This window comes from Lampetra planeri, chromosome 10 (genome assembly GCF_965212315.1).
Source record: "Lampetra planeri chromosome 10, kcLamPlan1.2.h2, whole genome shotgun sequence".
Lineage (NCBI taxonomy): Eukaryota > Metazoa > Chordata > Hyperoartia > Petromyzontiformes > Petromyzontidae > Lampetra > Lampetra planeri.
Window position 1 is genome coordinate 15,431,155 of NC_136116.1, and position 13,972 is coordinate 15,445,126.

The window sequence follows — 13,972 nt, forward strand, 5'->3', positions numbered from 1 at the left end:
CTTAATTGGTTCAAGAATATGCTTTGTTCTTTCGGTAAAGTCACGTAGAAGAGAAATAATAAAATAATAAAAATATAAAACAATACAATTCTCACGACGTTTCGACTGCAACACAAGCAATCATCAGGTGTGGATTTCACACGTGAGAATTTTTTAGTTTTATATTTTTATGATTTTATTATTTCCCTTCTACGTGACTTTACCCAAAGAACCAAGAATATGAATCCCTGCAGTCAAGAATGTAAACAATTGTCATATGTTAGTGAGGGCCACTTCTCAAGGGCTGCGCACTTCGATTCAAGTGTCCATTTTCTGTTCTGCCATTTCGTGGTCACCTTTCACTCCAACGCGTGTTTGAGTCTGACAGTCCACGATACACTCTGTGATCCACCAACGCCTGCCTCAAGCACGCTGTGCTGCGGGCGTGTGGCAACTCCGTGGTCGTGGTAGGTCGCTAACTCCACTTACCCCTGCAGTCCAGGAAAGTGTGGCATGGTGGGTCAATCGCTGTTCGACGATGCTGGTGACCCGAGTCAGATCCCAGGTCACGAAATAAAGGTCTGCGCGATTTCCTTAAGTGAGTTTGAGGAGGTGCTCATCTCTTTAGAGTCGCGAGCCGGGAGTTGAAATTCTGCATTCCTACCGCAGCAGCGAGCCTATCCCCAGGATAAACAATATTGATTTTCCGACAAAGTTGTGCTCATTTTAGGAGTACAATGACCCCAAAAACGATTACTCATGAGCCAAGTCAATCCCCAACCAGGATTTGAACTCACAACCTTTTGTTTTGCTGAGCCGATGTCTTTACCGCTGAGCTACCCGTTGAGTCGGCAGTCAAAGTGTATCTGGTGAAGTGAGTGAACATCGCCACTGGGAGACTCGGCGTATTTGACACACACGCTACTTGTGTTCCACCAATTACAATGCGCTTAACACTGGGGACTTGGATTTAAACAGGTTTTTATTTTTTTATTTGTGCAAATAAAAAAATACTTTTACAAATTTCCAGACAATAAGCATAACAACATTATTAATACTGTATTCAATTGTTTTACCAAGATTTATATCGATACAAATATTGGAAATATGGCCGACACAATAGCCAGATTAATAGCATTTAATGAAAATGTTAAACACCGTGTGTCCTGATTAGTGAATACATGTAATGACTAATAAATGAACATTTAACTACAATAATTCTTGTTAGTCATGTGCAAAATGTTACGTAAATTAAAATTTCTGCAAAAATATAAATGTCTGCTTTGTTACATTGCATTCAGTTAAAACATTAAGCATAGCTATATGTGCTTGGGTTATGTGACGGAGCGTGCCTTATGTGAGCCATTGCAAGATGCACTTCTCGAACGTGTAGCGATCAAAGGGAAACTGCAAGTGGCGCACGTATGGCACGACACACTTGGTGAGATTCCCAGCTTCATCCAAAGTGCGCAGTCCAAACGAGTCCTGGGTATACACCTAGAGATTTCACGCGCACACACACGCGCGCACGTCCAATCACAACGCAGTGGGGTACGATGGGCATTTTAAACTCGTAAAACTCAGGATATATCAAAATATACACACAGCAGTGTTTTTCATCCCTGCAACATTGTTAAAAGTACTTGTGTGAAATGTGTAAGACGCCAGGAAGGGCGATAGTAGCATCGTTATGGATGTAAGTGCTTCACAATGTATTTTTGTGTGAATCTGGAAGTCCAACGGGTGTCCAAACTTGTCCAGGAATGGTCAACATTGACATGTGTGGACATTCTATATTTCATTGGGCATTGTTCTGTACACCGAAGCCAGATCATTGTAAACTCACTTTGGCAAGAGGGTAAACTCCGTCCTGGCTGTGGTAAGTTCTATTGGTCCCTTCTGGGAAATGGCAAAGCTTTTTAAAAATGTTCTTCATAAATAAAATGTTTCCGTAAAAACAACACCATTCACTTTAGCAGTTAATTAAAATATTTTAATAATTATTAGATGCAGTGCAATGTTTACATTGTGCATACAACTGTGGCGGCATTTTATGCTACTGTAATTAATATTCACTGTTGCTTTGTTGCATAGAGTGGAAATGAAACGCTGTGGATAACAATGCAACAGACGATACCTCCTGCGCTGTCATGCCCAAGATCCCCAGATGTTCGTCATACGTCTCAAAGAAACTGTGGATATATTGAACAGAAAAGAAAGGTTGCCTCATTCAACAAGATGGTGAACACTTACCGAAACGATAACCTTCACACACGGCGTTAGCCACATTAAAATACACACACTTATTCAGTTGAATTTATATATTTTTTTAAATCTCAAATATGATGGTAGTTACTGGCGAAAATTCGTACTATAAATATATTGTGGGTTTATTCTCCAACACACCGGTGTGCTGTACTCGTATCGAATTCGTTTACGTGACAAACCCTTACTAATTGGCTGTGTCGGGTGGTGGCGAGTTTAACGACACATTTACATGTACGTGATCTAACCCAAAACACCTCTATCATGGATAATATTGGTCGCGAAGGCGATGTTTGTGTTTTTTCCCTCACTCAGATCGCATCGTTGGTCACTCATGTGTAAAACATTTCTCGTCAGGACGAGGACTTCATCATCATCAAAGGCAAGCACCATTTAAATAAGAGCACAAACATGCATTGAATAATGTTGTCATTGCAAGTGATGTGGAATTATCCAAGAGACAGTGCAACTGTTAGGTCACTTTTGCACATTAGTACACCACACGTGAAATAACCCCCACTTTTATCAGTGTTCATTCGCACGTTCGGTCGGGATTTAGTCTTGGACCGAACCCTCCCAGTAGTGCAGTTTGCGTCGAGCTGTGCAGAGTCCGGGCACCACCACCCCCACAACCTCCACCACCCCCACAACCTCCACCACCCCCACAACCTCCACCACCCCCACAACCTCCACCACCACCACAACCTCCACCACCCCCACAACCTCCACCACCCTTACAACCTCCACCACCCCCACAACCTCCACCACCACCAACCCCACAACCCCCACCACCACCAATTCCACATTCTCCACCACCCTCACCACCCCCACAACCTCCAAAACCTCCACCACCACCAATCCCACCCCCACAACCTCCACTACCACCAACCCCACCCCCACAACCTCCACCACCCCCACAACCTCCACCACCACCAACCCCACAACCTCCACCACCACCAACCCCACAACCTTCACCACCACCAACCCCACCACCACAACCTCCACCACCACCACCAACCCCACCTCCACCACCCCCACCACCACCACTAACCCCAACAGGGCCCTCACCACCCTCACCACCACCATCACCACCACCCCCACCACCACGAACCCCACCACCCCCACAACCCCACCACCCTCACCACCCCCACCACCACTAACCCCACCAGGGCCCTCACCACCACCACCACCAACCCCACCTCCACCAACCCCACCCTCACCACCCCACCACCACCACCCCCACCACCACGACCCCCACCTGGGCCCTCACCACCCTCACCACCCTTACCACTACCACCCCCACCACCACGAACCCCACCACCCCCACAACCCCACCACCCTCACCACTAACCCCACCAGGGCCCTCACTACCCTCACCACCACCACCACCACCAACCCCACCACCACCACGACCCCCACTGGGGCCCTCACCTGGACTGCCACGGCATCACCACATCCTCGCCAGGTCCCCCGACCATCACCAGGTTGTTGATGCGCAGGAAATTTCTCTTCCACGCTGCAGGGTCCACACGTGTCAAACGCGAACATTAATATTTTGTTGATGCAAACACTTGGAGTCGTGTTTGTGCGACATTTGAAACGAATTTCTCAAACCGATTGAGACCTTCCCTCCCAATGCGGTATTGGCCATTTGCGATGCCAGCCCAGCCTGCCATCAGGGCTGCACCACCCTGCGGGACTGTTCGCATTGCCTCTTACCCCAGATGATACAGACGACAGGGAGGTTTCAGTACCAGGCCTTGTATCATTTCACCTCGACCTATTTACTAATATATTATTGGTTCTTTCAGTAAAGTCACGTAAAGTTTTAAGTCACTATATACTGCTATGATGAGCCAATAATGTCTGTGTGTCCCGCGCGTGACGTCACTCCATGTCGACCAGACATCGAAGTAAAAAGGACGTCTTGATGAACGAGGGATTATAACCTTCACATGAAATAAGTATGTGTCACCGCGCCCTTACAAATTGCACACGAATGGATGCAATGAATATCACGTCGCGGTCTGCTTTTCACTTGCAAGTCTCAGATTTACTGCAATACACCCATCCTTGGACGGGCAAAAGGCGAGTTATCTATATTTTTGCAGATAAAGCAAGGTCAATATGTGGAATGCAAGAAAAAAAACAGATCACGTTGACCACAGTAACGATAAGAAATTTGAATACGAAAGTTGAATATAAGTGTGGTACATTCGCTTGGGTTATCAATGTGCTGGAAACATATATGTAGAGAACATGTAGAGAACATGTAGAGAACATGCAGAGAACATGTGGTCTCTGTACTGCATGTCCATGTAAGGTTATATAATCGTCCAGCAGCCTATGGGGTCTGTGAAGCAATGTTGTGGCAGTTGTACCAGGCACCTGGCAGCATCTGTTTAACAGGACGCGCTCTGCTGGTGAGACTCAGAATTGTAAACAGTCCAGGGGTGGTCGTGCGGCTTCAACAAAGAGCAGCAGGGAAAGACGGATTCCGAGGTTTGCAAAGATTTATGGGAGTAAAATATTATATAATCATAATGTGCTAAAACAGACGCATGTCTGTTTATTTTATCTCTATTCCCACCAATCCATCATCGCAGTATATCTTGCAGTTTGTGTAACGTCTAAGTATATACACACATCCATTAATAATTATTGTGTAAACATACATATTTTGATTTAAAAAAATTCTTGTAACATTATTTATTTTAAAATTAACAGCTTCAAAAAATACGATTTCCAATTTTTAATTGTGTAACTATATAAATATGTTAGGGATACTAATATCTTGCATTGTAAAATCTGAGTTGGAGCTCATCTCGAACTCGGAAGTTATGAAACGCAGAGAGTTTTCGTAGAATTCCCATCAGCAAGTGAGGAGGAAGGCCGTGGCAGATGGCATTCGTGATGTATACGCGCACAACTGTCTCCCTTTCATAACCAGTCTCAATTCCTCCACACGTCTGTGCTTCTGCTATCCAGCGAGTGGCAATCACAACTATTGGTTGCATAACAGGGGAAGTTTATGGTGCCGTATTTAACCAAATTGCCATTTCTCTGATACAATCTTAATACAAACTTGTTCCAAAGCAGTAAAGTACATATTGCGTTAATTCGATTTTGGAATAAATGTGATATCCAAGATGATTACATTACTGCTGTTTACACTTGCACGATGCCAAAGATTGAATGAAACACATTGTACGGATATCTGGCTCAACTAGGATGTATGATGTTGCAGGAAAGTGTTTCAGTGAACAGTGACGTCATACCGTCAGCGTGAGGGCTGTGCGTCTGGTTGTTGATAACTGCCAGGAACTTGCTGTTCGTCTCAAATTTCTCTTGATGAAGAGGATCTGGACACAATTAAACAATTGCAACTCACACCTACAAGTTGAACATACCGTCAGTCGCTTTCAATAATCAGACGCGTAATCCGTCAAGTGCTCAGTCGATATGCCGGTGATGATCCCCTCCCAGCACGGGGTCTCGTGAATTCTGACTTGAGATTAAAATATATTTACTTTGTTTATGCATTGTTTGTGCCGTCTTGTCTCGACTGTTTTAGCTGTACCAACTGTCTTGTTTGTGTTGTCTTGTTTGTGTTGTCTTGTTTGTGTTGTCTTGTTTGTGTTGTCGTGTTTGTGTTGTCTTGTTTGTCTTGTTTGTGTTGTCGTGTTTGTGTTGTCTTGTTTGTGTTGTCGTGTTTGTGTTGTCTTGTTTGCAGTCTCACTGATGTCCGTCTTGTCTCTGCTATCCATATTCTTCTTGCAGGAATAAGATAAAAACAAGTCAGCTGATGCTCAGTCTGATGCACGTCAACGTGAGCATAATAATCGATTCTAATTGATGAATGGTTACACACCTGCCAGTAGGTAACTCACAAGGCGTCAGCAACCACGACATAGGCGTGAGAATCCCACGCGCGTCGCCACCGCACGGAGAGGGCCACGTGCGCGTGGCCGGCTCACCGTTCCAGTAGTTGCATATGGAGAGGCGCTGCCCAAGGCCGTTGTAGCAGATGTTGTGGACGTGCGTCCTGGCCATCGGCAAGGCCTTCTGGAACAAAGCTGGAACTGCAGAGGAGAGAGATGGCGTGTTTGGGGAGAGAGAGAGAGAGACGCAGATGAGGACGGTGGTGGCACTCCGAGCCGTCGCGTTTGCGTCGGTGAACCCCGCACGGTGACCCCGGCGGTGACCCCGCACGGTGACCCCGGCAGTGACCCCGCACGGTGACCCCGGCGAGGAATCGACGCGCCTCTGACACATTTACCTCCGTACTGTCCCATCTGCGGGGACGCGAGCGAGATGAAGGTGTCCACGTTGTGAAGAGACAGCAGAGACAGCGCCGCGCGACACAGCAGGCCTCCTGGTCGGGCGAGGGTGGGAAACCATCGGCGTCACGTCCACAGGAGTAGCTCCCCTCTCACTCTCACTAAACCCAGCAACCTTCGCTGACGGCCAGCCACGGCGCATCGTCTGGTGCGTCAGAATGACCTGGGCTGAACATCTCGAGGTGATGTCTTTGCAAAAGAGTCGCGAACTAAATACAGAGACGGGGCGAGAGACGTCACCTTCACTCCATCACAGACAACGCGTGGAGGGGCATCGCATCCTCTCACATCACGACGTCGTTTAACTTTAAACGTCATCCTGTCTCATCATGTGCAGATGGCGTGGTGAGCACCTTGTGAGTAGCAGAGGAGATGCACACCCTGGGGAGCGCGGCTCATGATGGGCTGCATCTTGTGGATGAGGCCCCGCGCCTGATCCCACATGGGGGCCAGGCTCCTGTAGCCGTCGTAAAGGCTTATGGTCGACACCTCCGTGCCCGGGTGCGCCTGGCCCCACACGAACCGTCGGACAAGGCACGCGACTCGTCACTGATGCGCGTTGATAACAGTTGAAGGGAACCCGCCGCTTCACAGCTTCAACGTCGGTGCACGTGTGCAGATGTTTGTGTCTCGCATCGTACGCAGCCAATCGTGCTCATCGGAAGCGCGGGGGAAGGACAACAAACAAACACAAATACGGTTCTAAATATATTAGATTTCAATCTAGATTTTAAAATGCATAGCTCCAGTGACATCCTAATATCGGGAGCAAGAGCGTTCCAGACGGCCACAGAAGCGCATCTGAAAGCGCCACGCGATGCAGTGACCGGCTTTGTTCGATTTCCAGCCAAAAGCAGCAGCGAGGATGGCCGCAGTGTGCGTGATGGTTTATGCTCCGTGACGACACCAGCAAGGTGCTGCGGTGAATTCGTGACAAGCACTTCGCGTGGAATGAGTGCGACCTTGCCACGTGTTCGCTCAGCAATCGGCAAAAGTGGACCGCCACATCCTAACAAGGAAAAACACTCTTCACACTCGACAGTAGAAACACTCGTCAGTAGAAACACTCCACACACTCGTCAGTAGAAACACTCTTCACACTCGTCAGTAGAAACACTCTTCACACTCGTCAGTAGAAACACTCTTCACACTCGTCAGTAGAAACACTCGTCAGTAGAAACACTCTTCACACTCGTCAAAAGAAACACTCTTCACAATCGTCAGTAGAAACACTCCTCACACTCGTCAGTAGAAACACTCTTCACACTCGTCAGTAGAAACACTCGTCAGTAGAAACACTCCTCACACTCGTCAGTAGAAACACTCCTCACACTCGTCAGTAGAAACACTCGTCAGTAGAAACACTCTTCACACTCGTCAGTAGAAACACTCTTCACACTCCTCAGTAGAAACACTCCTCACACTCGTCAGTAGAAACACTCTTCACACTCGTCAGTAGAAACACTCCTCAAACTCGTCAGTAGAAACACTCTTCACACTCGTCAGTAGAAACACTCCTCACACTCGTCAGTAGAAACACTCTTCACACTCGTCAGTAGAAACACTCTTCACACTCGTCAGTAGAAACACTCTTCACACTCGTCAGTAGAAACACTCCTCACACTCGTCAGTAGAAACACTCTTCACACGCGTCAGTAGAAACACTCCTCACACTCGTCAGTAGAAACACTCTTCACACTCGTCAGTAGAAACACTCGTCAGTAGAAACACTCTTCACACTCGACAGTAGAAACACTCTTCACACGCGTCAGTAGAAACCAGAGGTGTGGACTCGAGTCATGTGACTTGGACTCGAGTCAGACTCGAGTCATGAATTTGATGACTTGCGACTCGACTTGGACTTGCATAACAATGACTTTGTCCCACCTATGAGATGTGGACTCGAGTCATGTGACTTGGACTCGAGTCACATGACTCGAGTCATGAATTTGATGACTTGCGACTCGACTTGGACTTGCATAACAATGACTTTGTCCCACCTCTGGTAGAAACACTCTTCACATTCGTCAGTAGAAACACTCTTCACACTCGTCAGTAGAAACACTCCTCACACTCGTCAGTAGAAACACTCTTCACACTCGTCAGTAGAAACACTCCTCACACTCGTCAGTAGAAACACTCTTCACACTCGTCAGTAGAAACACTCTTCACACGCGTCAGTAGAAACACACTTCACACTCGACAGTAGAAACACTGGACAGTAGAAACACTCTTCACACGCGTCAGTAGAAACACTCTTCACACGCGTCAGTAAGGCTGCATTATTGAGAAGGTTGTGATTCGGGAACCACGTTGAGGTTATTGAACGCGTAGCGCATCACGCCTGATAACACAAACCACAGTGCATACTAAATATAATCATACATATACATCACGTACAAATAAAAACACATCGTAAAAAAAGTTTACAGATATATCCTCTGAAAATGTCATCTCAACTGCGCCCAAGGTGATGATGGAGCAGCGGAGTGGACCGCCGTGCCCAGAGGGACGCGCTCTCTCACCTGCTCGATTCTTCGTGCCATCACGAGGAAGTTGCACGGTTTGCCGAACAAGCCGTGAACGATGACGATCGGTTTGTATGCAGCAGTAGCGGCGACAAAGGCACTTAGGCCAAACAGTGTCACACTCACGACGAACTTACTGCCGGAGAACATGGCCATGGATTTAGACTTCATGGTGGCACAACAGCGTGCACTGAATCGCATTCACCGAAACAAACAGGACAGCTCAGAGAAGCTGACCGTGCATTGAGGACTTGGAGTTGGCTGCTGGAATTTATACCCTGCCGGAGAGGAACTCGTTTGCTGCTGCTGTGGTATGTGAGCAGGGCGGGGTGGGGAGATTCTTTCTCGGATGTTGCTGCCGCGTCTTAATGAGGGTGAAATTGAGATTGGAACTTTCCAGTCTACAATGTTTAGCCATAATTTTAGGCCACATGACCAGGAAACGCTCGCGGCGGCGAATCTCTCGACAATCGCGCACATGTTGTCATGATCGCGTTCACATGTGATTCGATTAATCAACATAAACGTGTCAAGAATCAGACAGCTCGACGGTCAGAAGGTCGTGGAGCCGGCGTCCTGGCTGACATCCCGGTGCCGGGTCTGGTGAGTTTCAGCTGCCCGTGATTAGAACCAGACTGTCAACTGGAGCACGCGAAAAATGCGTCTCATTACATTTGGTCTGTAGCTGGATATTACATGCTGATGGACCATAACGACCAACCACGGATGTGTCTCTATTGCTGTGTACCTCTTGTGGTGTCTATGATCGGCCGATACTCCCTTTCTGTGCATACCTCGATCTCGGATGCGTTCTTGGGGTGATCGGGAGCTTTACTACGGTGACCCCCCACCCCAGGTGTGGAACTCCCTCCTGGTGGTGCCGTTCGAGTCCAGGCTCTCCACCAGTGCTAATATATTTAGCTGCCTACTAACCACACCGATCTGTTTAAGTTATATTTGCCTCTAATTCGCGTTGTTCTTCTCTGGCAATTACTTTGCCGCCCTGTTCCTTCTTTATTATCCATGCACGGTGCCCGACAACTCTCTTGTGAAAGGCGCCTTCTCAGTGTTCATTAGTATGACGAGCGCAAAGTAGTGTCGACGAAAAGATTGAGCAGTGTTTGACAGCGTACAAAACAGATTTTGTTAAATTTTTTAAACATCTTATTTTACTCTTCGCTCGTGTTTTACTGTCACTTTACACGAAGCCGACACGAGCTATGATTGTGATGAAGGCTGTTGGCAAAAACAGCTAAGAACGGGGGAAGATTTGAGAAAGTTTATCACGTTCATTAAACATCGTTTTTTTCTGGCGTATGAACTTGAATGTGAAATGTTTTGTGCCAAAATGTTAGTTTGTAGCAATGATAAAAAAACAGAGAAATGTTCCCTGCCATGAACATATAATAATCAAACAAAACTATTCTAATTGAATCTGAGATACTATCGTTGTAGGATTTTTTCCACCGTTTATAGGCTAGCCAGGCACCAAATCGAGTCAACATAGTTCAATGCTTGTGGGAGAACGGCGGCCCAATGGTCCGGTGCGAAAAACGTTCAAGATACTTAAAACTATGCTATAAGTAAGCAAACAATATAGCAGTGTCATTGTGTATGTACGTGGGTGTTGTGTGTGGTGGCGTACACAGCACGATACTATTATTATTACTATAAAATCATTATCTTTATCAGCCATGCTCCATCCGCTGCTGGATGGAGCTTTCCCCGTGTCCATTGAGAAGCCGGCGAGGGAGGCGAGGGACGAGCTTGTGTCGCAGGCTCCAGCCGCCTCCACGTGTGCACGGGGTGGGTGTCGAGCCCTGTGCACGGGGTGGGTGTCGAGCCCTGTGCACGGGGTGGGTGTCGAGCCCTGTGCACGGGGTGGGTGTGCACGTGCCGCAGTTGAATTGAACGCCGGCGTACGGTCGATTTCAACTCAATTGAATTAAATCTACAAATGTGTAACTCATTAATTGATCTTACATGTAATCCATTGTTTAGTTCATCAAAGCGTGTGAGAATAAGTTGTGCTGTGTTTTGAATTGTATCGATTTTACTCCAAGCAACGTCTTACGTCGTGATGTGTCACGATTCTTGTGACGCCTCTCGATAGACCACGCCACTTAGGACCAACAAGACGTCGATCCATGCTGTTCTGCAACTTTGTTAGACTTAAACCATATTATTGTGTATTACACGCATTTGTGTTAACTTCTGTCACATTTTATCTTGGATTTCTTTCTTGTCCTGAAATACTGAAAACCCATCTCCACGCTCTCACAAGGATGTGTACCCGTTTGACGAACGTGTGTGCAAGCTGCACATCATCATCATCACTGCAGTCGTCACAGCCATTAAACTCACTACGTAAGGGCGGTCCAGATGTCTTGTGACCCACAATTAATTAACCCCAAAATAGACTTTACCGAAAGAACCAAAGTTTATAACCCCAAAAAGTGTTTCATTGCACGTGAATTTATGTTTAAAATGAACCATACTTTTAAAATATATTACGTTTAAGAGAATGAATTGGGGTCACAAGACATCTGGACCACTCTGTATCTCTATCATTTTTGGTTCCTAATGAGACACGTCGTTAGAGTAACACCTCTCATTGTCCACTGCTCATTCGTGTGTTTTATTTTTCACGAAAAAAGGCAAATGTCACTGTGGTCGGAGCGTCTTTCCCCTTTTGTCCGAGCTTCAGATTTCTCTTCCCGCTTGTGCGCAGATTGCGTGAAGCCACAGTCAGGCAGCAGGCAGCAGGAAAGCCGCAGTCAGGCAGCAGGCAGCAGGCAAGCCGCAGCAGGCAGCAGGCAAGCCGCAGCAGGCAAGCCACAGTCAGGCAGCAGGCAGCAGGCAATCCGCAGTCAGGAAGCAGGCAGCAGGCAATCCGCAGCAGGCAGCAGGCAAGCCGCTTCCCTGCAGCTCGGAGCGGGCCAACAAGCCTCGTTGAACTTGTGCAACTTCCACAATTCAGTCTATTTTTGCTCATGACGGCTGATTGCACACTGACACGTCAATAACTGTTGTTCTACAATGAAAAACGGCATTTCACAATGACTTTGACTTTTCCATGCATTGTTTACTCAGATGGGGTGGAGTGGTCACATCGTGATTCGGAATCAGAATTTTTTATTTTTTTACTGGAGGAATCTGTTGAGCTATGAAGCTATTTTTCACAGATGTCCACTAGCGCGTGACACAATGAGTCCAACTACCTGAAAATCTATTCCTGGCCATGGCGAACGGCAGTTGCGAGTGATGTTTGAACCGATGCGAGGCTCAGCCCTTTCACCACCCCCCGCAAAGTTGGCTCATGTGGTGAGGCATGGTCCAAAACCCGCCATGACCCAACATGGCATGGGGAGGTCTTCACCCAGAAGTAGATTGACAAAGGCCCATCATTATTATTTATCGTTATATGGAAATATCCCAAATTCTCTCGGTAACAGTAATAAGGCCAATATTGTTATAATATACGGAGCGCATCTACAGACTCTTCAGAAAAAGAGTGCATATCATCACACCGACGTGCCATTATGAGAGAAACTATCAGGGGTGGACCGGGGAAAGAAATATGTCCTGGCCCAACTCACATAACCACCACGATCAACGTCAAACGATACCATGTCAAGAAGCGTTTATTTTTAGCATGTGACCAATTGAAATCGCCCATAATGCGTCCGATCTCATTGGATCTCAGAAGCTAAGCAGCTTGCAGCCTGGATAGTACTTGGATGGGATACTGGCTGTGAGGATTCGCATCGTGCAAGCTAAACAGTGTAAACACTACAAAGTGTCTGTACACATGAACATTTATATTAAAAACTGAGTTTGTGAGAGAAAAAATCGAATACAATTAAATGTTAAATGTAAACTCCGCAAAATAATACATTCAATATAATAGAATAAATATAACGAAACATTCCACTGCACAAAAACGAACTTAAACATGCGGAGTAAGTGTTGTTTACCAACAGTTAATTGACTATCACGCGACATGTAAACACCAGCTTAACAACACACATCAACTCATCTCATGAGCTCAGGAATTGAACAAAAACTGTTTACGACAATTACTTGCCTATTTACTGTACTTATTTTTGTGTAAGCAGAGGCGTTGTGATTCAAATCTTGGATTTTGTAGAGGGTTCTCGAAATCAACAACTCGTTGTTAAGGTTCTTTCTTACGCAAATTTTCGCCAATGAAATGTGCACATTACAAAGACCGGAGACTTCTCTCAAGCCCCCACGCACGGAGAGACCCAGAGTGTGTGTGGAGCAAGGGACTTCTGTTAACATATTTGCGGTGGCGGCTGGTCTGATTTATTATCACGACTACGACTACGCTTGTTTAGCCAGGAAAGCATGAGTCTCAAACCGGTGCTGATGAGCTGTAATAAGCACGAAACCGGTCTATCACTCATTGGTTCTTTCGGTAAAGTCACGTCGAAAGAAATGTAATTAAATAATAATATAATACGACGTTTCGATTGTAACACAAGCAACCATCACCAAGTACAAAAGAATAAAAAAGCAAACATAGTAAACTTGGAAATATAATGCAATACAACACAGAGAGTCGGCCAACAAAACAGAAAGAACCAAAGAGTAATTCCTGCAGTCACGAAAGATTCGAACCGGTCTATCACTATATTCTTGGTTCTTTCGGTAAAGTCACGTAGAAGAGAAATCATAAAATAATACAAAATAAAACATAACAAAATTCTCACGAAAGCAGTCACGAAAGCTTTAGATCGGTATATCACTGTTGCACTGCTGCTGTCAGTCGGTAACATTTGCTCAAATTTATTTTCATGGTGACCTTTTAAGGCAAAAAAAAATCTTAATTCAATT

At 46.2% G+C, this 13,972-nt stretch overlaps 1 protein-coding gene across 1 annotated transcript; it reads right to left on the minus strand.

The window, feature by feature from the left end:
* Positions 1-943: 943 nt before the first annotated feature.
* On the minus strand, positions 944-9,397 carry LOC144721094 (lysosomal thioesterase PPT2-like). The gene is made up of 8 exons (XM_078598453.1): positions 9,110-9,397; positions 6,938-7,091; positions 6,524-6,619; positions 6,222-6,326; positions 5,523-5,606; positions 3,676-3,760; positions 2,117-2,171; positions 944-1,476 (listed from the first exon to the last, which is right to left on the minus strand). The coding sequence occupies exons 1-8, from the start codon at positions 9,311-9,313 to the stop codon at positions 1,333-1,335; spliced, it is 927 nt and encodes a 308-aa protein (XP_078454579.1). The 5' UTR covers positions 9,314-9,397; the 3' UTR covers positions 944-1,332.
* Positions 9,398-13,972: the final 4,575 nt, after the last annotated feature.

What these genes read in the sequence shown, in the direction of transcription:
- LOC144721094 (XM_078598453.1), bottom strand. Translation starts at nt 9,313, where the DNA reads ATGCGATTCAGTGCACGCTGTTGTGCCACCATGAAGTCTAAATCCATG. An exon ending in TGGCACGAAGAATCGAGCAG is followed by an intron (nt 7,092 to 9,109) that starts GTGAGAGAGCGC and finishes GTGTGGGGCCAG; the next exon opens with GCGCACCCGGGCACGGAGGT. An exon ending in TGGGCATGACAGCGCAGGAG is followed by an intron (nt 1,477 to 2,116) that starts GTATCGTCTGTT and finishes TGAAATCTCTAG; the next exon opens with GTGTATACCCAGGACTCGTT.